This window comes from Dermacentor albipictus, chromosome 9 (genome assembly GCF_038994185.2).
Source record: "Dermacentor albipictus isolate Rhodes 1998 colony chromosome 9, USDA_Dalb.pri_finalv2, whole genome shotgun sequence".
Classification (NCBI taxonomy): Eukaryota; Metazoa; Arthropoda; class Arachnida; order Ixodida; family Ixodidae; genus Dermacentor; species Dermacentor albipictus.
The window spans coordinates 35,511,146-35,537,600 of NC_091829.1; the positions used below are offsets into that span (position 1 = coordinate 35,511,146).

The window sequence follows — 26,455 nt, forward strand, 5'->3', positions numbered from 1 at the left end:
GCCCGGATGACGTTGGGCGAGGGTGGCGACGTGCCCGAAGCCGTCTCACCTTGAATGAATGAATGAATGAATGAATGAATGAATGAATGAATGAATGAATGAATGAATGAATGAATGAATGAATGAATGAATGAATGTATTTCATCTTGAATACACTTTAAGCTGGCATTGCCGATGCAGCCAAGGAGCGCTCGCTGCGTAAATCCATCGTGCGTCTGGGAGAGCCCGCAAGCTAGGCCAAAAAGTTAAGAGAGGTTGGTTTAAAATGTATTTACAGGGCAGTTAAAACGCGTCCACTGGCATACATTTGCTTGCTTGCTTGCTTTCTATACCATGGCGCATACCCACAACGAGGGATTGGCCAAGAAGCCGACGGTTAAACGGGAAACGGTTATAGGGAAACGTGTGTTTTTGAACGGAGAGCAAGCTAGAAGGCAATAAATGTTAATCAATTTAATTGGAATGTTGTAAATTAATAAACAATAAAACAGTAAATTAACTGAAATTGTAATTTGGTAAAACGATAAATAATAAGTCAGTAAATTAACTAATTGTTCTCTTTGTGTCGACAAGGAACTTGCATACAGCTCTATATACGTTCCTGTGGCTGAAACCCGATGTAGTTATTCCGAAGGAGAGAATGCCTAATTTTCGTAATGAAATTTTGAAGCATTTCTTTCTCTGGATTGTGAACCGGCGACAGGTTAATAAAAAATGATCAATGGTTTCAGGTTCCTTGCAGAAATGGCATAGAGGGGACAGCGCAAGACCAGGTAGTGTAGATAAAAATTTAGGCGTGGAGTACGGCATCGTAATTTTGTGACGGAGATTTCTAATTTAAGTGTGAGACACCATTGATTGTCCCTAGGGTAAAGAAAATGGTCTAAGTCTGTTATTTGGAATGCTTGTTTTGCAGAGTAATTCAAAATAGATAGTTTTTTTATATATCTGGCCGTGGTGACGTAAGCGGAAGTTAGCAGAACGTAAATGAATGGTCAATGTATGGATGTGCGTGAAAGTGCATCGGCCATTTAATTTAAAAACAAACCACGGCGACCTGGTACCGATACCAAGCACACCATACGTAAGGTCGAAGCAATTAATGTTTCTAATCCATTCAGAACTGTACTGTCTGAGGATGAGGTGAGGGCTGCGCATACTGATAACGAATCGGTCGCTATTACAGCTGTCGAAGAACTTACAGGAAGTTTACGAAGAGCTAAAGCAATTGCTAATAATTCTGCTTGAAATATAGGCGTGCGATCAGGAGGTCACATTAAATGCGACCAGGATAGCGCCTCAGGAAGAAGAAGTTTCTTCCACGCAGCCTTTCGACATTTATAACGTCGTGTACAGCCAGAGTTCCACCAGAGACAGCCAGAATGACCTTTTGCTAACGATACTACGGACTCAGATTTCTTTAGGCTACTCTTCAAAGCCGAGCAAAGGCTCATAGCTTTAGTGTCTTTCTCCATACCTATCGAAAAACATAACGTAGACTGTAATGTTTTCTTGAATTTTGAATAGTCCACTAAATGCGTACTTCATTAGATAAATAATTAAGAGGCAGAAAGTATCCATCAATATAGGACGGTGATCACTACTTTTGGCGTCATTAATGACAGCCCAAGTTGAGATTGATGAACCTGAGCTAGCAAACGATAAGTCTAACACAGAGCGCGACTGACATCGACCAAAAGTTGTAACTTTATAATTTAAACAAATCAAACTGCTCGAAGAAGCCTAATCCCATAAACGTTGTCCAGATACATCAGTGTGAAAACCCCATGCCGCATGACGTACAACGTGTTCTTTTTGCACAAGTCCAACGTGATCTCAAGTGCACGGATATGTTGTATCCCAGCAGGGAAATGTATCCCAGCTCTGAACCAGTAACCGACGCGGTGTGCCAGACAGCCGCGGCATCAGTGGAAAAGTCGAAGAAGCAAAAGCTTCGATATAAAAAAACGAGCAAACGTCGCCATCATACTACCAGGCACGTCCGGATACGTGACAGACGTACGTGCGCGAGTTGAGCGACTTGAAAGAATGCTTAGGCACTATCTCACAATTACCAGTACGGAGTATCTGCCGTAATTTTTTTCTAGCAGAGGGCCGTGTTGAGGGCATCTTGCTGAAGTGTGCTTGCTGCCTGGGCCAGAGATTATGGAAAAACGCGGCCTGGAATGCCACTCTGGCTCAAATTTATGCATGGATGTTGCGAGCGTCCGTTTGGCGGGATAAGATTACAATTTTAGAGCAAGCAGCGTTTCAGGACAGACACATTCTGGATTTTCAAGCTGCAGGAGCGGGCAGTACAGCCGGACACCGCACGTATAGCGACAATGGAGCCAACGAAGTGAAGCAGTGCCTACATAAGGGATCCCAGAAAGCTTCCCCACTTGCTCTACCTATGATCTTTAATTCTATTTAAATATCTATGTATTGTTATAGACAAATCATAAAATACAGAAGTGAGGACAAGACATTACAAGCTTGCGTATTATCTTTTAATCGAACTTCACAAGATATAGCGTCGTTATAGGTTTGAAGTTATATCATTCAAATGCGACAGCGATAGCGCTGAGGCTTGTGTTTGACCTCCTCGGACGGTCTTCTATTACTATATGCCTATCTAGTACTGACTCGGCCTTGGCTAGTACCAGGTATACTACAAGAGAGGCGGACCGCCGAACATCAGCGTCACTGTGTACAAAATCGGGAAGGTGCCAATAAGGAAATCGAAATCGTAATTTTAATGCGAAAGCATTGTATGTCCAAATACGCGAAAATCTGTTCACGTAGTCGAAAGACGGCACCAAGAATGGCCGACGGCGCAGAGCGTGAAAACGCATCACAAAATGCTCGGATTGACGACAAATTGCTCAGGAAAGTTGCAAACAAAGTAGATTAATAGCTGTGATAACAACACTTCTTGCCCTTCTGTCTCGGAGGAATCGAACGCGGGGCTCCCGGGTTCGATATATATATATATATTTGCAACAAAGCTCATCACATTTGGTGTAGCATACGCTGAGCAAGGCTATTTCTCCGTTACCGTGTATTTATATATGGCGGCTACAGAGCTAAAGCTTCCTTTCAACGATTGCAAGAACTTATACCAAGAAAATCGACAACGCTGCACTTGTCCGCTGAGCTTCCGCACTCCGAAATACGGTTTTCTAGGGACGCCAGTATTGAAAAAAAAATAAACACTCTGAATCTCACTGCACATAAATTAATGCCACATAGTAAGCGAAACGTTTTTTGCAGATGCGTTCCCGCTTAGTGGAGCCCAGGTTGAACGAAATTAAGAGCGATATGAGGTAGAGGACAAAAAGCTCCACTGAAGGAAGTTCCGACGCTCAAAGACATTCCTGCACATAGGTGCTACATAGTAAGTGGAACAGGCTTTTTCTTCTTCTTCTTCTTCTTCTTCTTCTTCTTCTTCTTATTATTATTATTATTATTATTATTATTATTATTATTATTATTATTATTATTATTATTATTATTATTATTATTATTATTATTATTATTTCAAATACGTTCCACTTACTTATTGGAGCAAATGCGCAAACGAGATTACCACTGTAGTTCGGCTCCGCTTTGACGTCACGGAAATGGTAAAAACGTAATTCGCTAGCGCATTTATACATTTCTCGTTAGACAGCGCTAAATTTGCTGCTGCATTCTTCGGTTGGCACCGACTATAGAGGGCATTTTTTTAGAGTATTTAATTTTTTTTACTTGGCTGTGGCATGTAGCCCGATTATATTTCTTGAGCTGGATTACTCTAAGAGGTGCACATTATTAACGCGATAGCGTTAAGGGTCCCGTGTCGCACAAAATCATGCGTCAGCGTCCGGGGCCAAGCATAGGACGTCACTTAGGCAGAAATAATTTCGTACCATGCATACCCAACCACGCAGGCCCTCCATGTGACGGAAGGTAATTACCGTACTAATTGATTTCTCAAGGTAAATGCGTAGAAAAATCGTAAAGTACGACTTATACACAGCCTACAGGTATGATAGCGTCGGACTGTAATTTAATTATACGAGAAAACGTAATTCTGTTACGCGAAAACTTTTTAAAAAATTGACGAACCCCTCTTAAAGCGTTTCTACAATTCATAGAGCGGCCACGGCCTCCCAGGTTTGGCAAATCTCGAAGGCCACAAAGTGGCGCGCCCGGTTCTTTGCAACATCTCCAGATGGCGCTCGCCTCCGCCGCATCGCGGCCCACGCAAGAGGCCGCGTTTCTACCAGAAAGCTCGCCTTCGTGCATAGCGTTCGTCGCCAGCGTTTCCCGGCAAACATTATGCTTACATAAGCTGGAGTTGCCAGGAAGCGTGAGGAGAGGGTCAGAGATCTTTTAATGCTATCGAGCTCCACTCTTAAAAAACGAAGCTTAAGCGTCCACCAAATTTTTTTCTTTATTGCACTTAATTACGAGTAGTGCCGTGCGAAAAGTAGTTACATTTCCTTTAGACACACATGAAAAACAAATGGGCGTATGCTACTAGGTAGCGAGGCACTGGAAGTGGTAAGGGAGTACATCTACTTAGGGCAGGTAGTGACGGCGGATCCGGACCATGAGACGGAAATAATCAGAAGAATAAGAATGGGCTGGGGTACGTTTGGCAGGCATTTTCATATCATGAACAGCAAGTTACCATTGTCTCTCAAGAGAAAAGTCTATAACAGCTGTGTCTTACAGTACTCACGTATACGGGACAGAAACCTGGAGGCTTACGAAAAGGGTTCTACTTAAATTGAGGACGACGCAAAGAGCTATGGAAAGAAGAATGATGGGTGTAACGTTAAGGGATAAGAAAAGAGCAGATTGGGTGAGGGAAAAACGTGAGTTAATGACATCTTAGTTGAAATCAAGAAAAAGAAATGGGCATGGGCAGGACATGTAATTAGGAGGGAAGATAACCGATAGTCATTAAGGGTTACGGACTGGATTTCAAGGGAAGGGAAGCGTAGCAGAGGGCCGCAGAAAGTTAGGTGGGCGGATGATATTAAGAAGTTTGCAGGAACAACATGGCCACAATTAGTACATGACCGGGGTTGTTGGAGAAGTATGGGAGAGGCCTTTGCCCTGCAGTGGGCGTAACCAGGCTGATGGTGACGATGATGAAGTACAGCAAAAAAAAAACGTCACAAGAGACTCGTGCTCTGTTCCCATCAAGAATTCGATCGTTGGTCATCGGCGTGTGATCCTCTGCCGCGGTCGTCTTTATCGATGTCACCATGCCACGACACGGCGTCCGCGACACAGTCGAGGGCAAAAGTTGAGATTGATATCTAATTTGTTTTCAAAAAAAAAGTTTCTTGAATGATAAGAAATCGCAATAATATTTTTTGGTACATCACCCAGATATAGTTGATCTATTTATTTCTTGTTTTATTTATTTATCTTTTTGTAAAAGGGTCGTCCTTGCTCTAACTAGCTCTCCATTGGGTGGGTGATTGAAGTGTTCCTCCCCCACGGACCTCGATTAATGTTCTGAACCCAGAAGTTGTTCCCTCTGTTTCCTTCAAGTGGACCTGCGCAATTTTATTGCCAAGACGATTGATCTAATGTCGCCGTGAAGCTCGTTAGTGACATATGGCAATCGTAGCATCGCTATAGTACTTTGGAATTTTACACCTGTATGTAAAATGACAAGAGGGAGGTGGGCGTGTCTTTTCAATTAGAACTGGAGAAGTTTGGTTGTTTGTTTGCTTGCTTGTTTATTTTATGGTTTAAAAACGATTAAACGGCTACTCTGCACCCCAGGTCAGAATAAAAATCGCTATAAATAACACAGGCCAACACAGACACATACTACACTAGGTTTAAAAAGTCACTTTTCTCGAAGAAGTCGAATATGTTGGCCTGTGAAACCAGTGCATCCTCAACTACGATTAAGATGTGGTGTAGATGTATTTGTTCTCTGTACAATGTGAAAGTGCGTTTGTCCTCGAGTTTCAACAGCACGTCATGTAGTTAAAACATGTTAACGTAAGTGGTTTTTCAGCAAACACTGCATATTTGTCGTTGTTACTTCTTCAATAAATAGTTCTAGGGTGCGTCCTACACGTTAGCGGCGCTTCAACAAGGCGGTTTTCGTTCTGGAACGTTTTTCATTCGCCAAGCAAAGGTATCGTGAGGTGAAGTTTTTGGCTGTCTTTTAGGTACAAGTCATGCAGTCATATTGAAGAGACAGCTTGCCTAGCGAGTTACTTCATATGAAGACGATGGTGCATAAAATAATACGCGCATGAAATGCGTCCCCAGAAACATGACACACACACGAATTACACAACATAGATAATTAATGAAGTATCTAGGCTGCTTGATTAAGACTCATTCAATTGTTCAGACCCGTTATGTTTCATCAAAGAGCCCTAATTAAGGAGCATGCTAGCCAAACTTCCAGGACACATCCGCCATGGCTCAGCTAATACTTCCCCAAAGCTTTGACAGTAGTCTACTAAGCAAAAAGAAAATAACTATTTCACCTTTACCAGGGATCCCATATACGAATGCAATTCATCCAGAGCCAGTAAGCTGTCGAGACCGTTAAGCGAAGGGCGATCGCTATAAATAGAGAAAAAGAACAAGTACTGCGTATAATGTTCACATTTTCACCACCCGGTTTCCCCGACCGTCCAGAACTACCAACCATTCGGGAAAAGAGGAAGTAACGTGGAAGCAAAGTTATATAGGCTGGAGGACATCTTTTGCGTCACATCGGCCTAACGAGGCAAAAAATGCTAACGCATTAAGATGAACAAGTAATACTGCCTTATATACGAGCCGGCTTTTGCGTCAATGCCGCAATTTTCCAGCGTAGGCACGCATACCGTACTCCCGTTTTTAATCATATCCACGAGCTAGAACCTAGGGCTCGCCGAACCGAACAAAATTGAGAGCAGAACGCGCGACCGAGCCCTTGGCTTCACTCCAATAACTTCTTAGGGTCCCGCATTTCTCGGAGTTCGCTCGAGGGAAAAAGAGAAATTACATTGCGCCCAATGGGGCGTCGAATACCGCTCGTATAGCAGTACAGGGGAATCGAGATTTGTCCATAAAAATAAGCAGGAAGGAAAATAATTCTTCAGCGTCATTTCTTTTCAGGAGTCTTTCAGTCGAGATCAAAAAACGGAAAAGACAGATTTTTGAACAAGCGCACGATTATACCGTGAGTCAAAAATAGGCGCTCAATACTGAACTGGGCAGAGAATCTACAGTCATCCAACCAATAAAAAAAGAGACTTCGTAGTATAGGGTATCCCTCCCATCTCCCACTTTTTCTTTTCGTGTTTGTGCACCTAACTTCTCGAAAATGCCAAGCGCGGTATTGTGTGTCTCGACAGACCTCCGCTGAAGCTAGTCTCGTTTTGCCCGCAAGAACTTTCTAGGTCGACGGAAGCGTGCCTATCTAATCAAAGTGGTATACGGCACACAGAGGGTTCCTGGTTTGAATCCAGCAGCAGATAACATATCTTTCGCCTTGTTATTGTTTTCCAACCGATTTGTCAAGAGAGAGAATATGACGAGCGGACTGAGAGGAGTTAATTGGAAACAGGCTCGATTGCCTATACCCTTCACAAAGAAATATGGAGGCGAGAATCAAACAATGAGATAAATTGGGATGTGGGTGGAGGGGGAGACAAGGCTCAAAGAACATAATGCATTTTAGCGCAACGAAGGAAACAATAGTACTGAGAAAAAGGAGAAGAACAAGAAAGACAATAGATAGGGCGGGCGCTAAATTCACCTGATTGATATCGGAAACAGAACCGATCACGAAGGCAAGCAAATGCACACGCACGCAGCGGTTACGTCATCAGCACGTCATGTCTAAAAACGGGAAATCACTACCGAAGAGATAAACTGATGTGTTATTAATACAGTCCTTGCCTTTTTCTTTCTAATGTTATAAGCTTCCAACAGCTCTGTCCGCTGTTTCCTTCGCCTGCTTTTCAGTCCTTTTGCTTCCTTGACTGCGCTAAAGTGTTTGATGTCGAGTATACAACCAAGTCGCCCAACAGCAAGTCTCAATGAAAACATGCACATTCAAGGAAAAAGTCTTGTAATCAAATGTGATAAAAAAAGATGAAAAAGAAACAAACTTGTGCTTTCAGAGCATTCTGTGCCGTTGGGGAGGGGGTCGATGTTTCAGCATCTTGTAACTAGAGAAAGTCTAGTTCATTCAATCGTGATAATGCAATTGGAAGCATTGCAAATGAATTGCAGTGCAGTTTCAAGCATTGCAATGCGATTACGAGCCTCTGGGTATGAATCTGTGCATTATGCGTTAGCGCTCGATGCAGGAGGAGGAGGACGCTTAGCAAGAGACGGACCAAACATTGCAAAAGGCCGTCATTTCTGGTTCAAAACAAAGCATTAGGAGCGAGAGAACGCAAATCATAACTATGGCTCATTCATCATGCTGCAAAAGACAGACGGTTCGGGCAAACTGCCAGACGGCACGGTAGAATGACTTCGGCTGAACTCCAGCGGTCATCTGCGCACTTATTTCTCCACGAGCTGAAAAACAAACAAACAAAATAAATTCAAAGGCCGGAATCCAGAGCCGCCATGACCCTTGGAGTCGAGGTCGTCTGCTCTTGAAAGCGGACAGCAGACGATGTCCATTTCCCTCGTAAGCGCGTGTTCGGAGAAAAGCATGTATGAAACCATGGCTCGAAAAGGAGAACGACAGTGCGGCCTTAGAGCGACCGAAAGATAAGAGAGTTTGTGGGAATTTATGATTTCAAAGACACAAATGGCAGCCACCTAAGCGCCCTTGGTTCAAGCGAGCGAGCAATGTGCCGCAAAGCAAATAAAGTGAAGTCCGAATACACTCCCTACAGAGGGTCAAGGACAGAACATTTCCACGAAAAACTCAGCCGGGCGGAAAGACAAATTTCACACACACGTGCACCGTTCCTGCAAACCAGCAGCTACTGTTTTTGACTGTTTTTAACTGTTGTGCCTCTCGGAGTGTATTATGTCATCTATGTATTTCCCTCGTGGGAGCGCCTGTTTATATCGTGCCACATATAGCATCATCGTGTTGTTCTTAAAACGTACTTATTATAAATTATGTTCCTTTCTTGGCGTTTGCCATCAAGGATTGACTAGGCAGGAGTAATCCTGGCACCTTAGAGTTGTGTGCGTGTTCGGAACTTACGATGAGCATGTTATGTCGGGACTCAGTGCAGCGTGTTGTGCAGCTTGTCCTCCCCCTATTTTGTGTGCACGTTTAAGTGTGTCAAGGCCTACATGCGAGCCCCGTTTACTCTCTTTAGAGAACTTCGCTCTAGCTTTGCCAAACCTGCAACGTTTCTTACTACTTTACAACATACTTAAAGTTAACAGTTCTATCACGAAGAGAAAGAGAAAGAAATTGAGAAGTAAACGCCACAGGGTTAACTAAGGACGCGCTTGGTTTGCTACTCAGCACTTCTGGGAGGGAGGGGGATACGTATATAAGACAAAAGAAAGATAAGAAAGATACTCAAGCAACCATTGCGAACACACTCATCAGAAGCCAGTTACAAGCGTTCGTACGCTACCATCGTCTTTCAGACCCTCTCTAACTCAATGCGAAACAAAGGAAACATATTGCAGCCTGCCCTCCAAAAATTGCGTGATAAGTCTTCCTAGTTAAACGGGCTCGGGCGCGCGAAGGACAATCCAGGAAGACTTATAGGGTCGAAATCGAAGGCACATATGTTTCTGAAGTTGCTTTTCGGTACAGACACTGTGAAAGAGCCAGTGCGCACTGTACGCATTTCGCTCCGTAATGATTGCGCTGCGCTGGTATCCAATTACCTCCAACGTCACTCTTGTCCCTGTTCTCTGCAATGTGAACAGAGAAAGATAAAGACTTTGGTTATTTCCGCAGCGAATGGTTCCAAGGCAGCACATAACTGACGATAGTTTGTCTGTCGTGTGCGTAAGCTAGGAGTAACCGAGAATAAGTTTCTTTGCTACTAGTGCTAAAGATTCCGGTGGACAGCAACAACACTCGTCGTATCGTTTATAGGAATCTAAGGTAATGCCCATCTATGGTCAGTGCACTCTTCCTTTTATTTTTCTTCTTTCCTTCTGCTTTTGTAGCCAGGGCTTCTGCAAACTAGTGCACTATATAAACGAAGAATACATATGTCGCTAGCGCGCTCAAGAGTCTTGCTCTATGATTAGACGACTGAGTTTATACAACGTTGAGGCAACGTTTGGAATTAGGACGTCATTGTTTCCATCTCCGAGTTGCGGCCAGCTCAGACCTTAGGCAGCTAAACGTGGAAGCTGACGATAAGACTCCGGGTGCGCGACTCGCTTCTCTTTATTTTCAGCAAGACTAGAGGAGAGGACAAAGCCGGCACCTTAACTTTAGGAATACCGCGCTGGCTGGACAAAGTTGTTTGTCCTTGAAAAAATCTACATGCACAAATTTAGACGCAGAAAGTGAAATTCATGAGTGCACTGGGAAGTTCGCAATGCCTAGTTTGGTATGCAGCGTTCAGTTTTGTGTTACGTTCATAGACGGAGAAGCAAACAGGCTTCATCGCGGAATTCCTGGTCCGCATACTCTCTCCGTTCTCGCGGGTGGACGTGCCGAGGGCGTCGTTTTACGAACAGGCGGCTTACACTTCTGATACTCCGACCACACGGTAGAAGAGAGGTCGAAATGTCAGGCCCTGGGGCCCTCAGTGCATTCCTTCGCTGCTTAAAAAAAGCATTGAGAGCACAAAAGAGGTCGTTCTAATTATTGGCGAGCGGACTTAGGACAGCTGTCACGTCCCGTTTCCTTATTCAGCGACGGTGCTTCGCTTTTACTCGCCTGATTAACTCGATTAAAACGATGACCTCAACCGACTAACTCAATTTCGTTTCCATTCCTTCTGCCCCTGGAATGACCTCATTCGCTGGTGGTGGTACTTTGCAAGTAGGCTTTTGGCATTTCGATCTTAACGGCCACACTCGACGTGACACGTAGTGGCCAGACGTTGTGTGTTATCAACGACCGGGTCCGGTATAATTCCGCGGGTCAGTCTTTCTTTATTTCCTTCGATAAGAGTTACAGCTGGGTGGTCTAGGCTCCGACAGCCTTGGTGCATTAGGTTGTCTTCGATGACTCACTGGCCAATTGCCTGCTTCTAATGATTAATTTCTACGTTACGCCTGCGGCCTCGTTGGCTCTTCCCCATCGACTACTTCGACTGAGTGGCACTGCGTGACAGTCCCTAGACTAGGCGATGAACACCGCTACAACGCAGTCCACTGTTAAAATGATCACGAAATTAATATCTTTGAGCGGATTGCAGCTCAGTTCAGACGCGAAGGCATCAGCAGTAATTTGTTGCCATTAGAGGTCTACACAGCGCGTCACATCAAGTCCCGTTCCGCTACGAAGTTGACGATACCTTCAAATTGACGATACGTTAAAGCTGACGATACGTTCAAGTTATCTTGGTTTCAGCAATACTTAGCTGCTATCTTTAACAGTGGACCATACTGTATGAAAACAGCGAAACGCCAAACATTTCTTTATCCCGTGCTTGGAACTTTTTGCGTTTACTCATGTATAACACCCCCCTGCAACAATGCCTCAGGGTGAATGTAGGTATGTTAATAAATAAATAAAAAAGAGATAGTCGACCGAGAGAAATCTGCCGCCGTAGCTTAGCTGGTAGACGAGCACCACACATGGCGCACGGCGGTTGTGGGCTCGGTTTCCACCGATGACATGCTTTTATATTCTGCCACCCCGATTCCCATTTCGATTTATTAAGAGTATACTAACGTTACTGTAAACTTAACCTTCATATTTAAATATTATGCCGTTGAGTACCAAACGTGCAGTTACATCCTCACGTGCTTTTCTTGGCGTAACTAGTGTTGGCTTCTTAAAGATGTTACTGAGTATCGGGCCCCTTATTTCCTTTTGGTGCATTCGCTAATCGCTAGGCGCACTGTCTTTTTTAAACACAGCTTTTTTATACACTCTCTTTTTTAGAAACAGGGCGTAAATGCATAGGTATGCATGCATATAGTACTATTCAAGGCTAGGTGGCGCGCGCCGCCGCCGCCCGATTCAAAGGGTTGAGCCCCATCCGTCCGTCCGTCCGTCCGTCCGTCCGTCCGTCCGTCCGTCCGTCCGTCCGTCCGTCCGTCCGTCCGTCCGTCCGTCCATCCATCCATCCATCCATCCATCCATCCATCCATCCATCCATCCATCCATCCATCCACAGCGGTGTTTCAGGGCACACCTAGCTTCAACTACGAGCCCATATCGATACCCAGAACTACAAACCTTCTGATTTATATACAGGGTCTCCTATCCACTGTCTGGGTTAAAGCATTTTGAAAAAAAAGAAATAATTGGAGACATAATGAAACATAATGAATTGCATTCAGGGAAAATGCTATTACAAGTGACAGAAAGTCAACAAAGTATCAACCCACTATTTGCAATCAGTTCTGCAAGACATACAAAGCCCCGACCCTCTCGCCTGTACAGATATAACCTCACAAAAATCAAAAGAAATATTTTACAGAAGTGGAACCTACTTTTCTGGCAAATCTATTTACTGGAACCATAGCTTCACTTTTCCTTGACAACCTTCTGCAGACGTACTGCAAACAAATCATTCGGAAGATTTGCTCGCGACTTTTGTCTATAAACTGTATATAGACTTATAAGAGGCAAAGACTGAAGGACAAGTCCACAAGATGGCAAAGCAGTCTGCAAGAAGTCCACAGACAGTCTACAGATTGTCTAAAGTTATCTTTAGAAGGCTTTTGTGAAGGCGGGCGGGCAGGTATAAACAAAATTTTTACGAGAAATGAAGATTGTGCTGATCCTACGCACTGCGGGAATCATCACTAAGCGATGCATTTTGCAAGTAGCTGGCCCTCTACCATCGTTCAGATTCTTTAAATCTCACCACCGACTTATTAATGCGATTAGCACTCTCAGCCTACGTCTCCCCCTTGGCGGTTTCTGTCCCGTTTCTAGCCTCTTTATTCCGGCGCTCTTTCTAATAAAAAAAAAGAATTCAATAGCTTCGGTAATTGTCGGTATGAAACCGGCCTCTCTGAACACAGTATCTCAGTGCTGTATGCGCTCGGTCACGGTCACATCTTCTTTAATACATGAAAAACCAAACACACGAACAGCAACAATAGAAATTCAGAAACTGTGGATCTGAACACAAAATATTCAAAATATCGGGTATACGCATACGCATGTACACAGCATCGCCATCAAATCTGGTGGCTGCTCCTGAGCCGTATACACACTCCTGGCATGGGCTTCAGACTCCCGGAAAAGGGGGTTTAGTAGATCTCGTTCTTTTAGCACCTCTATCACACATCATGCTTCTGATGAGGTTATGCAAACCAAGAAGCACAATCGTATCGTAAGGCAGGTCAGAATCAGGGCCAGGGGACAACGAGGGATAAATTATCCTCGTCGGCACGCACCAGCTAGCCACTGGTGCAATCTCGCAGGCAACGCAAAAACAGGAAGACTTCGCGCACCCACCGCTAGATGACGCTGCATGTACAAAGGGCGAGAGGAGCCCGGCTGCAGTTCACGGCTCATACATGAAGCCTTTTTGCAGTGGCTCTTTCAGATCTCTGTAGTTATCTTTAAACCGGAACCACGTCATTATTCCACGTTAATCGCATTAACGATTAGAAACATCGCCAAGGATGGGTTTCTGCCTCAATTATTTTTTGGTAGCCGTTGTCATTGCTTGTGTCATTGGCTTGACTCATTATTGGACGCCGAGCTTTGAGGCCATAGCATCCTTTAGCTGTCAAATGCGTAGGGATACGGCATCGTATACGCGAGTTTTCACATGTGATAGGCGTTATTGTTAACTTTTATCGCTCGTATTTCTCATATGGTGGTGATATATAAGCAAGTCGTTCACGCATCGCTTCCCATTTCTTTCTCTGTGCAGGTTTATTGCCCACCACGACGACGGAAACCATGTGAAGTGATCATTTGAAAACGTGGAATTCTGGAAATTAGGCTAACCAGGTCTCTAATGTTTTCCGGCGACACCTCGTCTTTTTATTTGACCAGTCAAGCATCTGTAAATTGAAATGAGCTATAATGTATCGCAGATACCAACGCAAATCTTCCGTAATTCGTTTTAAACCAGCAGTTCTCACAAAGCCAGTTCAATATTAAAGTTATCCGAACACAAAATAAATTTTTCTTTCACTTGCATCTACAGGCAAACAAGCCTGAAGTAGCACGCTCCAGTGACCTAAGACTCCCGCCAGTTTAACTTTAGCACCAGGTTCGACCAAAGGGCTTCTATTAAGGAAGGCACATTCTAACGTCATACACGGCTACCACCATAACATTCTGTGACTTCATTTTCGCCTACCGAACATTCGAAAGGAGGCCCACCTATGATGCATACCGATCAAGGGCTCGACCCTTCGTAACGTGCTCCGACCAGCCCGGTTGTTCAGTAAATGAGCCATAGACTTGCAATGTCTTCCGACAGCCGGAGCAAATCTCGCTCAATTCACGCGACCGACTAGGATCCCTGGAAACCAACCGCCGCGCACCCAGCTCTAATGCCTCCCAGTCACCAACCGAACTCTTCGTCGGGCGTTCCCTCGGCCATCGAAGACGAGGACATTCCCGAGGACTACGACTACGAGGAGTCGGCGTGGCGCTTCGACCTCGCCGACCTGGTCCCCACCGCGGCCGTGTACGGCGCCACCCTCCTGCTGGGCCTGGTGGGCAACCTCCTGATCGTGTACACGGTGGCCCGCTTCCCGCGCATGCGCTCCATCTCCAACCTGTTCCTGGCGTCGCTCGCCTCGGCCGACCTGCTCATCGTGCTGCTCTGCGTGCCGGTCAAGTTCGGCCAGCTCTTCTCGTACACGTGGACGCTGGGCGAGGTGGGCTGCAAGCTGCTGCTCTACGTGCAGCACGTCTCCATGATCTGCTCCGTGCTCAACCTCACCTTCCTCAGCATCGAGAGGTGGGTGAAGGTCTACAGCCGCAATGTCTGCGACATTTAAGGAAGCTTGGGCGGAACTTGCAGCTTACCAGCAAACGAAAACCACTTAATGCCCACACGATTAGTTCTGCATTTCTCCGTTGAATGAGCAGATGCACCAGCGCTTCCCTACGTTTGAGTGACTCATTCCTTTTGTACATTTCATTGCTTTTACAACCGCTTGTTCTTTCTGGTTGTAATTTTATCAGCACATTGTACCATTGATATTGCGCCAACTACAGTAGTTATCAATTGCAGCGATGTATGCCTATTCTGCGCTGTATTGCTGTATATTCTGCGGTGTGTGCAGGTACTACGCGGTGATCCATCCAGTCCGCTCCCGCTACCTCTGTACCTTCAGCCAGGCGCGGCGGGTGATAATCTTCATCTGGCTGGCCGCATTCCTCACCGCACTGCCCATCATATTCGTTCAGGTGAGGCTGGTGCACGATGGACCGCACGAAAGTGTAGGTGCGCGGAAGAATCATGATCCACCTGCACATTATGTGTCATCTAGTGTCTTCGCACTCGGTGCACATAAGAGTTTATGCCATTCTCAATTTAGGTTGAATAAACGGACGGGTGACAAATCTACCAAGCGATTTGCTATCGCATTTGGGCAATTACGTCCATATTGACTTTCCAGTGCGAGTGAGTACATAAACTTTGATATTGCAATAAGTGGCGAACACATATATAGCTTACGTTACACAAAACTCGGGGAGGAAGATCCATAAGAGCGCTTCTAGTAGCCCCGATTAGACTCATTCGGGTCGTTCTTTCTTTCCGTTTATACTAACAATGCAACGAAATAACTTTAGTCCTACTAGTTGAAGTTCATGAATACTCTTTTACTGAACTGATTAAAGAAATATTTAGTCACTTACAATGGTGATGGTCACGTATTTTCACGTGATATTAAGAATTACAACGAAACTATTACAAGGTAAATATAATCATGGTACGTTCGGAACATCTAGAGAATGTCCCGGTAAAAGAGTAATTGAAGTGACAAAGTTATAGACACACTAACATACAAAGAAAAGCTGAGGACTGGTAGCCCCATTGAGTCCCTACTTGTATGTGTATCACGAATATGTTATACAGGGTGTTGTTTTTAGCAAACACGTTTTATAAACAAAGTCTATAAGTGCGTACGTGTGGCGTTTGCAAAGGAGTTTCTATGCAAGGTGGACATGTTTTGCCAATAACAGCTCGAGCTTCAGAAGTCTAATTAACTTAGTTTAATTAGTGCCTTAGTATAGCTTGTTTGAATGGCGAATCCGAATGCAGTCACGTTTTAATGCGCGCTCAATTTATAGAAATCTTGAGCGTCGCACCTGATTCGAGACATTTATCATCACATTTCTACGATAAATCCACGCAATACTGAAACCGGGTGCGCCAGAAGTGAAGAGTACGGGACCGCGCTATCGTATCAGAGGAAAACGGCCCTTGCAGACAAGCGCAAGGACGTTCGGAACTGAACGTCTCGATCAGTCGCGGTGGCTATTGATACGATACGCTTTGCTTGACAAGCCTGTGCGGCTTTGTGTCGGGTCAGTATTTCCCGCGGCATGCTATTTGTTTGTTGTAAACAACATTTGTTTACTAGGCATTGCCGTCTGACGCGATACATGCTCGACTGAGCTTTGTAATTCTATTGTGAATATTTCGAATTGTGTTCGATTTTCGAGATTTAGAAAAAAAAACTGAGCGTGCATGTCACCACGGAAGGCGACGCGCTCCCGAACCTAAACGATACGGCTCACCGGACGGCGCGAGACATGACCCGCCGAGCCGAACAGAGCAACGCCTCTCGCACGACAGCGAACACTCCTGTCGCAGAACGGGACAGGCTCACCAGAAACAATGACATAACCAGTGCATATCTAACCACCAGAAGGATGCACCCACCGCCGAGTACCAAATTGAACAGGAGGCAGGCCGTCGCCTGGAGACAGCTCCAGACGAACACCTTCCCTAACCCATTCCATCTGAAACGTATCTTCCCAGATGAGCATCAGGACGACAAGTGCAAATTGTGCCAGGAAGGACCAGCAACACTCAAACACATGCTGTGAGAGTGCAATATGTAGTTATAGGAAAGATTGCAGTTGCTCCGGAGACCCTGTCGTCAAGGTGGGCTGCCGCTCTGCCCAACTCAGACCTCGGCATCCAGACGTGGGCAGTCCAGCAAGCCCGTGAGGCGGCGTTGAGGCAGGGCCCTGACGTTCCCCCGTGGGAGACCTGAGACCGGGTCGCGTTGAACCTTGCCGGACGTACAGTAAAGTTGTATCCATCCATCCATGCACTAAAATGTGACGGCATCAAAATTTGACCTTTAGACAACTTCTTCCAAGGTACTAATCGAAAGTTAACTTATTAATTATTGCTATACTAGTCCTCTGAAGCTCACTATTAGCGGCAAGGCAGGCCCATCTCGCCTAGGAACTCGTTTGCGAAAGCGACATGTTCTCCGCGCCAATTACTTTTTTTATAAGCTATACGTACGGTCTAAAAAAAAAAAGACTCGCTGTATAGCCACATTATGCTCAAGTAAATAGTGCTATTACATTTATATTTTAACGTATATTGAACAAGAAGGTCGAATACAGCGTATCGAACGGTACATGATTATTATTGTTTTTTTTTTCTTTCTCACGCGCCCAGGTCCACGTGGAGATGGGCCTTCGACGTCGCGCCTACTGGTGCATGCGTGACGAGGCCAGCCCCGGAGCCTGGCGCTCCTTCGAGATCTACATGCTCATCCTGGTGCTGTGCATACCCACCCTGGTCATGGGATACGCCTACGCCAAGATATGCGCCCAGCTGTGGATGGTCGTCCGAGAGCGGGCACATCTCACGTCCGGCATGTAAGTTCCGGTGAACCGGCGTCTCCGGTCGAAGCAGGGCTCGTATACGCTTGCACGATGGCAAAACATAAAAAAAAGAAACAGGCTTTGTTGGAGGCGGCACGATATGGTTGCTAGGAGCGGCAGACAGACGCGGCCGCATGGCGGAGCGCGCTGGCGCGTTCTTGTTCCTTAGTGAATGGCACAAGCCATTATGGGCTTGACTTAAGTGTACGGGTGCGGATGTTTCAGTACGTACCTTTCTTGCACAGGCGAAGCATGGCATGGAAACGCGAGAAGCATAACAAACATGCAGCAAGTATCATTCTTGAAATGCAAAGTTTTACGGCAACCCGTCTGGCCGGGGAAATACGCAGTGAGAAAACGCGAAAAGATACGATGCGAAAACGCGATAAGGCTTCCGATGGTGTATGCTCGCTGCTTGCCTCACGTAGTGAAACGTACCTACATACGCGCTCTCTCTCTTTATGGATTTCATTGTGAACAACGCTCCCGTATGAGGATCCAAAACGTCATTAAATTTTCAGTTCTTTCGGTCGGTGTACCTTTTCGCGTTTTTTTCAATGAGTATCATTCCTGTTGAAGATTTAGACCCATTGAATATATTTATGTGGAGAGCGTATGTTTAGCCACTACGCCTTCTTGAAAGAAAGTTCACATAACGTGAGGGAGGAGGGGGGGGGGGGGGGGTACGCATGTGCTAAACATAATTAAAGTGATTCTGCTTCCTGTTCGTAGTAAACAGAGGATAAATCCTTATATATTTACACATAAATCCTTAAAGAGCAGTACTACTAATAAGAGAGAGAGAGAGAGTAAACTTTAATGAGCACCAGCAGTTCAGTCGGCTGGGCCTAGGCCTCCCACGATGGGACGTCGAGGTCTTGCCTCTTCGCCGCTTCGTAGGCCTGCTGGGTCGCCCAGAGTTGGTCGTCGAGATGGGAGCTGCGCAGGGCGGCGTGCCATCTCGACGAGAGGGTCACGGGATTAAGGTCTGGGTATTGATGTTTGCACTCCCATAGCATGTGAGGGAGTGTTGCCGATTCAGTTTGACAGACCTTGCACGTCTGGCTCGGGTAGATGTCGGGGTATATAGTGTGATAGCGTGTGAGGGAGGGGTATGTATTCGTCTGTAACAGGCGAAGGGTGGTTGCCTGTGCCCTGTTTAACTTGCGGTGAGGGGTGGGGAAGGTTCTTCTTGCAAGGTAAAATGACTTTACAAGGTCGTTGTACCTTGTAAGGCGGTCGCGTCCTGCGGGTGCACCTGCACCGTCTCCTGCACGGTTGACTAGTCCTCGTGCTACGGAGTGTGTAACCTCGTTGAGGTTGGTGAGGTGCGGGTGGACAACGCCGGCGTGTGCTGGGATCCAGACGAGTGTGATTTGATTTTCAGGCGAGTGCGGGGCTTGTCGTAAGATACGGAGTGATTGATGAGAAATACGACCTTTGATGTAGTTGTTGACTGCTGTGCGAGAATCACTCAGTATAGTGTGACAGGCTGGGTCAAGAGTGGCCAGAGCGATGGCCACTTCCTCGGCCGTCTCGGCATTTTTGGTAATGATGCTGGCAGCATGTCGGAGCAAGCCGCCTACTGTGGTAACCGCTACTAATAAGAGCTATGAAAAATAAAACTTTAAAGAAAATGCGCTCACTGCAGTACTGCGGTAGTTAGCGGCTCTATTAGGGCCTACGCGTCACCTTTCATATTGGATGACCTTGCGTATGCATGCACACAGAAGAAGGAACGAAACACGTTCTCAAAGCGCAACTCAAGTGTGCAGATTTGAGAAAGGTGTACTGGGTAAATTAAGGCCTCTGACATGCAAGACGACAGGGCGCGATGTTGCGAGAAAGCATACACTGTAAACTAATTTACACCCTTAAGGGTCATAAGGGTGAACACTAGTTCGCAGTACACCGATAAGGGCACATGCTTTGCGGGCACGTGGGTCCTCGGACTCGGCCGTGGCCCTCAAGACGGACGCCGAGACCACAACATCGAAGGTTTATTCTTCCTCCCGCGAAGCCAGGCCAGCCATTCGACTGGTCGCATTCTTGTGCTCCAGAGCTACTCTGCCGGTGCGAGTCACATTCCGCAGGTGTAAATCGAGCGCTCGGAACACGTTCGCCTGCTTCTCTCAGAGCGCCGAGCTCCAGCTACGAGTGCTCGGAAGCACCTTCTTCTTTGTCCTGGGGTCGGAACCGAGATCTGGCGGAGTTCCAATCGGGCGTCTCGTTTCACTGCAGCAGAAAAAACGCTGATGCTGTTTCTTTGTTTTCTTTCTTCTTTTTTTCCTTTTCCGGCCTCAGATTGCTCTTGAAAATGACTAAATGGTCGACTAAGGCGCGTTTTTTCTGGGTTCAATGCAGAGCGGGATTGGCGTCGTAGAGCTTAATCGCAGTGGGTGCGCGGTAGGGTCCAGCCGAATGTACCATTAGTTACAACGACATTTACAAGCCCACTTCCAGTTCCGTCTTATAGCAATAAGTGGGAGGCTGAAGACCTATCTCAGTTTTGCGAAGTGAATCCCGGCTGCAACGGCTGTACTTGCAAAAAAAAAACGCAGTTCCATAAACGCCCGTCTACCTTACATTGCGTGCCCGTCAAGGAACTTCAGGTGGTCAAAAGTAATCTTCAGTCCCCCGCTGCGGCGTCGCGGTTTTGGCACGTAAAATTCCACAATCTAATTTTTTAAATTTTGCTACGTATCTATACCACGTTCAGTACACTGCGTCAGTGCGTACTGTAAACTACTTGGGATATTTCATCATGAAGCAATGTCAAATCCATGATGACCTTTGTCTGCGTAGGACTTGCACGGAGATGTTGGAGAAGACGTCCGGCAGCAATCACTGCTTCGGCGCCAACGGTAACAAGAGGATCCTTGGAAAGCCGTCGCGAGCCGACGAAGACACGGTGAAGCAGGTGAATGACTTCGCGTGCGAGCTGATTTCTGTGTGTTCCGGCTACACCACAAGAACATTCACACAGTAAGGAAGCGCTGTAAGCGGAATAAATCTCATCCATAACGTCATTACTTGTACTAAAAAATAAAAGCAGAGTTCCTTGCACTTTGCGGAAGAATCAGTTAAGAACTATCGCATCTGGCTTTCATTTCATGATTTAAATGTTGTATGTCATCTGTACAAACATAAGCACTAAGTAGGTTCAGGGTGCTGCTCCTTGCCTAATGTCCATTTGTCTGGTAGGAAAAGAAATGAAAAAAAAAGTGGAAAATCTTTAGCGGTTGTTCAGCCACAATACTGATTACTTGAACTGAACGTGAACTAGTCAATGCTATTCTTGGCGAAGGTGCCCAGTAAATAAAGTAAATAAAGAAGTGAGTGAGTGAGTGAGTGAGTGAGTGAGTGAGTGAGTGAGTGAGTGAGTGAGTGAGTGAGTGAGTGAGTGAGTGAGTGAGTGAGTGAGTGAGTGAGTGAGTGAGTGAGTGAGTGAGTGAGTGAGTGAGTGAGTGAGTGAGTGAGTGAGTGAGTGAGTGAGTGAGTGAGTGAGTGAGTGAGTGAGTGAGTGAGTGAGTGAGTGAGTGAGTGAGTGAGTGAGTGAGTGAGTGAGTGAGTGAGTGAGTGAGTGAGTGAGTGAGTGAGTGAGTGAGTGAGTGAGTGAGTGAGCGAGCGAGTGAGTGAGCGAGCGAGCGAGCGTAAGCGAACAACCGAAAGAGCGATTTACCTAAACTCCTGCGGCTTCTGCAAATACTCGCAGGTGATCAAGATGCTCATCCTGGTCGTCTGCCTCTTCGTGCTCTGCTGGGCCCCGATCCTGATCCTGAACGTGCTCACGGCCTTCGGCAGCGTGTCGGCACTGAACTACTCCTACCTGAAGCCGCTGCGCACTTGCTTCCACCTGCTGTCGTACCTGAACAGCTGCGTCAACCCCCTCGTGTACGGCTTCATGTCGCGCTCCTTTCGGGTCTCCTTCCGGGACGCCCTGTTCAGCTGTCTGCGCCAAAGCAGCGCGCCCCGGCGGGGGGCCACGTTCCGCATGAGCAGGACGCACACCACCAGCGTCAGCATGGGACGCTCGGGCACCTACGTCACATGACGTCAACCACCGCAGCCTTGCGTCCGCTGCATCCGCTGGTCGACGAGCTGCGGTCCCGCTCTCGACGCCACCACAACGTCAAGCGTCGACGGCTAAAAATAATGCCGAATGCCCCAGCTGAACCAAGGGTCACTAGTGAAAGCAAAGAGAATCGGGCTGTACGTCGCATGACCTCAATCACTGAAGCCATACGTGTCCTGCACCCATCCGCAACAGGTGTTGACGGTTAACAGAGGGCATCTGAGTCAAACCAGATCTCTTCAGCAGAACGAGTGTGAAGTGTTCCAGCTGTGTTTCTTTCTGTAAAGAGCTTGAATGCAGGTGGACAGAGCTGAGATATAAAACGGAGGGCAAAGGACAGTCACCGACTCGTCTGATTGTTGGAAGAGAAGACGTCGCCTGAGAGATGAACTTCGGCGCTCGGAGTGCCCTGCTAGTGAGAGTCGCATGAGTATGTGTGATCCTTGGAACGTGAAGAAGGATCCTCGTTCCATCGAGCGGCCATAGGATAGTGCTACGAGGGCAACAGGTGTTGACGGCTAACAGGAGGGCATCTGGATCAGACCAGATGTCCTCAGTCGAACGAGGGCGAAGTGTTCCAGGTGTGTTTCCTTCTGCAAAGAGCTTGAATGCAGGTGGACGGAGCTAGGATGTAAAATCGATGGCAAAGAACAGAGCCACCGACCCGCCTAATCGTTGAAAGAGAAGACATCGCCAAAGAGATGAACTTCGGCTCTCAGAGTGTCCTGCTAATGAGAGTCGTATGAGTAGGTGTGATCCCTGGAACGTGAACAAGGATCCTAGTTGCATTGAGTGGCCATTGGATAGTGCTACGAGGAGGTCTTGCAGTGGTAGAGCAAAGCCACGGATAGACGGAGAAAAGCGTTTGTGTGGTTAAGCCTGCGTTACGTTAAGTGACTAGTGAAATGCGCGCAAGTCGTTAGGATATGTCATTCAGATCTTTCCGGGATAAACACGTTGTTTTGAAGATTGTAGGCGTGCGGGTAACGGTGCAGGATAGTTGAAAAAAACATGTATCGATGAAAGAAAGCGAAGTGGCGTTCGAACCAGCTCCAAGCTCCGGCCAGAATAAGCTCAAGTACGAAAGTTTCTGATACCATGTTGTCATCAAAAAGCTGCGAATCAAGATAATTATCAAGTCGAGACCGCGAAAGTTGCTTTGAAACAAAGTTTTTCCTCGCTGCGTGGTGAGCACCCGGTGAAGGGTAACTTTTCGAGTTGTCTCGAGATCTCCGATCGCCGGCAAGTTTGGCACAGATGAAGAAATCAAATAATGAACCTGTGGGCCACATCAGATCGAACCGATTTCCGCCTCCTATTGTACAACAAGAAAGAAAGGCTTAGTGAGTGCGTGATCACTCTGGGTGGAAACTATGAAGCCGCAGTTTCGCCGTCCGAAGCAGTTTGCAGCGCCACGCTAGATTTGCGTGCCCTTATGCGGTGACTGCCGCCGGTCCTGCGCGATGACGACGAAAACTTGAACAGAAAGTCAGTTAGTTGAATAGCGAACATTCAATATGGCGATGAGCGTGACGTAGACATCCCTCGTTGAATTCCCGTGGTGTCTTCACGACAGTCACCCGACTTTAGTGTCTCACCCCCGTGACAAGGTGTGCATGCAACAACGTAGGTCCATACCGTCGCTCTCTGTTGCGGCGCCTTCAGCGGTGACTTCAGACGTCCGAAGATGAGGATGCGTAGAGACCAAGAGTCGACGTATTAGAAGCGACGGATTAAGTCCCTAGTTCTGCAGAGACGTTGAAGAACTGTATGCACGACACTGCTTACTACTGTTTGAAGTCTCTCTTTGTTCGTCAGCAATTTGGAGACACTGTCACAAAGTCACAGAACAAAAATTGCGCTGTACGAGTATGAGTGGCGTACGTTCCGGCTGCATTTCCCACGCAGAATTCGCTGAAGGTGCATAAGTCGCCGCGTTTATATACAGTGCTAAACTGAATATAAATAGCGAATATTATACTGAACGGCTCGTTCACTATAAACGGGCCTTATGCAGGAGTAATAGGATTTCAGACTCTTGCAAGAGTACTGACACGAAATTCTCTATTTTGCTCTTTGTGTTTTTTCTGTTTTTTGTTTTGTTTTTGTTTAAACGATGGTTCCCGACCTCGAAGTCCTACAAGAAGTACTGACAAGCCTCATAATTCCCAACTTGTTATAAATGATGTTCTGCGTCCAGCATCTGTCTCGTTTCCCAGCAAGCCAGAGTGAGTGCCAAAGCGACATCATGTTCAGATTCCGCGTTCTGCTATGTAATAACATCAGAACAGATACGTACACCAAGAGAAAAACAAAACCGAAATTGAACACAGGACATTTTCGTCATTGCATAGTTTGGGTGCTCCGAGGCTTGCCAAAAATTTAGAGCGAAGCTGTTAGCCGACTAGAAGCATATAGGAACTCTATATACCTGTTTTCGCGGTTGTCTAAAAAAGAAAGGAAAACCGGATCACCCACAAAATTTATGCTTTCAGGAAATATGTGACATATTATGAGCAATTTTAAGGCGAATTCCGAAGTGCGTGTCTTTTAAGGGGTAAGCGGAAATTTGCTAAGTCGGCGTTATATGAAATGTTTACAGAGGTCGTCGCTCCCTTGGGTCGATTTAAAATGGCAGCGGTCTCATATTTCATGGAAATGGTGGCCATTCAATGGGTGACACTTACTTAAAGTTGGAAGTGCATGGGGCAATCATGCGTTTTAAAATGAATTACTGAATGTTTATTTCTTGCCAATTTTGCGTGTAACGCAAAACGTGTAGTTAGGTTTCACGGTCTACACACGTCTAATTATGCGAGACACATTATTTATATTTCGTTGAAGCACGAAGCGTGTTTATTCGAAAGTGTCATGCAGCCGTTATCAGCGATATCTCCCAATGTTCCGAGAGACTTCTACGTAACATCAAGTTCGTATTTAGTGGAAATAGTGATTATGTTTGGCGAAACTCTTGCGTTCCTGGCCTAATTAAAAGCTTTGCCAATAATTACCGAATTATTTTTGTCTGTTTTTTTTCATCGTTATGCTATGCTCGCAGAACATTTATACAGGGTCACTATTGACGTAAAGAAGACACCTTGTTTATACTTATCTTAATTTAGGGGCAGGTTGTCTAGGAGAAGTTCGAAACGTGTGACTAGATGCCCTTGCAATAAATTAAGTGTGGGAGCGATTCGCAGTTTTTATGAACGCAGAATTTAGCCCACTTCCCTGGACCAACTTAAAAGCTCCACCCAGACATATAGCGAAAATTGGGGCAACACTACGTCTAAGGTTCTCGTGAAGCAAAATGTGTGTAGCGCTCTTGAAATAAAAAAAAAATCCTCACGGAGTACTCGAAAACGTTACATGCGACCAAGGCTTCAAACGGTCTAGTCACATGGGGACAACCTTTTAAATTGTGTTGGCTAATTAAAGAGAAGACGAGATTATTATTGCAAGCACGCGTACTCGAAAGAAACCTATTCGCTGCACGTTGGGTTATGATTCTGCAAGGCCGTATAAGTGTCTTTTATCTGGATTTCCGAGGTAATTAATTATGGGGTTTTACGTGCCAAAACCACTTTCTGATTATGAGGCACGCCGTAGTGGAGGACTCAGGAAATTTCGACCACCTGGGGTTCTTTAACGTGCGCCTAAATCTAAGCACACGGGTGTTTTCGCATTTCGCCCCCATCGAAATGCGGCCGCCGGGGCCGGGACTCGATCCCGCGACCTCGTGCTCAGCAGCCTAACACCATAGCCACTGAGCAACCACGGCGGGTGATTTGCGAGGTGTAGGGCTTTTATCGAATGCAGAAGAAGAAGGGAAACGAGATTTCAGAAATGTAACGTCGATACTCCTTTAATTGGTGCTACATCATCCCCAAACGCACCAGAACTTTGAACGAACGCGCGTCAATACTACGAACGCTTTAGCTGTGGCATGAAGGTGCACGAACTGTTCTGGTGGCACAAATAGTCGAACTGTGTAGCCTGTCTGTAAACTTAGAAAATCAGCCAGCAAGGTGTAATGACTGTCATTCGTTATGCTAAAAGCAGTCGCAGTTTCGCCCAAAAGGCGAACCACTGATTGTGATATCAAATTATTAAACAGCTGTGCTAAGTAACATTAGCAGTTTTATCGGCCGCGCGAATTGCTGCAACCGTTCGTTTACTAGCTAAATTAACAAGACCGGTGTCACGCGCGCACAGGCAAATATAAATAAATATCATTCGATGACCGCGGACGCTCGTCGTCAGAACGCTGGCGTGACGAAAAGCGGCAGCAGCGGCGAGCGAATTGCCCTTCGTGCTGCCTCTCGCTTCAACGCCAACTGGGTGCGCGAGGACACAGCGCACACGACGCCATCAGCTATCTAGGGTCGGCTAGCCTTCGAACCCATCGCAGACTACCTCTAAGACAGGACGCGCGCGGCCGTGGCTCGTTCTGG

At 46.3% G+C, this 26,455-nt stretch overlaps 1 protein-coding gene across 2 annotated transcripts in view; it reads left to right on the forward strand.

Annotated features, from left to right (window-relative positions):
- The window catches only part of LOC135906496 (QRFP-like peptide receptor), a 99,879-nt gene extending 76,006 nt beyond the window's left edge, over positions 1–23,873 (forward strand). The window contains exons 2-7 of one of the 2 annotated variants that reach the window (XM_070524834.1): positions 3,274–3,397; positions 13,983–15,026; positions 15,355–15,478; positions 17,718–17,920; positions 20,732–20,846; positions 21,642–23,873. In XM_070524834.1, the coding sequence (XP_070380935.1) occupies positions 14,614–15,026; positions 15,355–15,478; positions 17,718–17,920; positions 20,732–20,846; positions 21,642–21,980 (1,194 nt within the window). In that variant the 5' untranslated portion in view covers positions 3,274–3,397; positions 13,983–14,613 and the 3' untranslated portion in view covers positions 21,981–23,873. The remainder of the gene's footprint in view (positions 1–3,273; positions 3,398–13,982; positions 15,027–15,354; positions 15,479–17,717; positions 17,921–20,731; positions 20,847–21,641) is intronic. The other variant, XM_065437905.2, reaches the window with a different exon arrangement.
- The last annotated feature ends 2,582 nt before the right edge of the window (positions 23,874–26,455 follow it).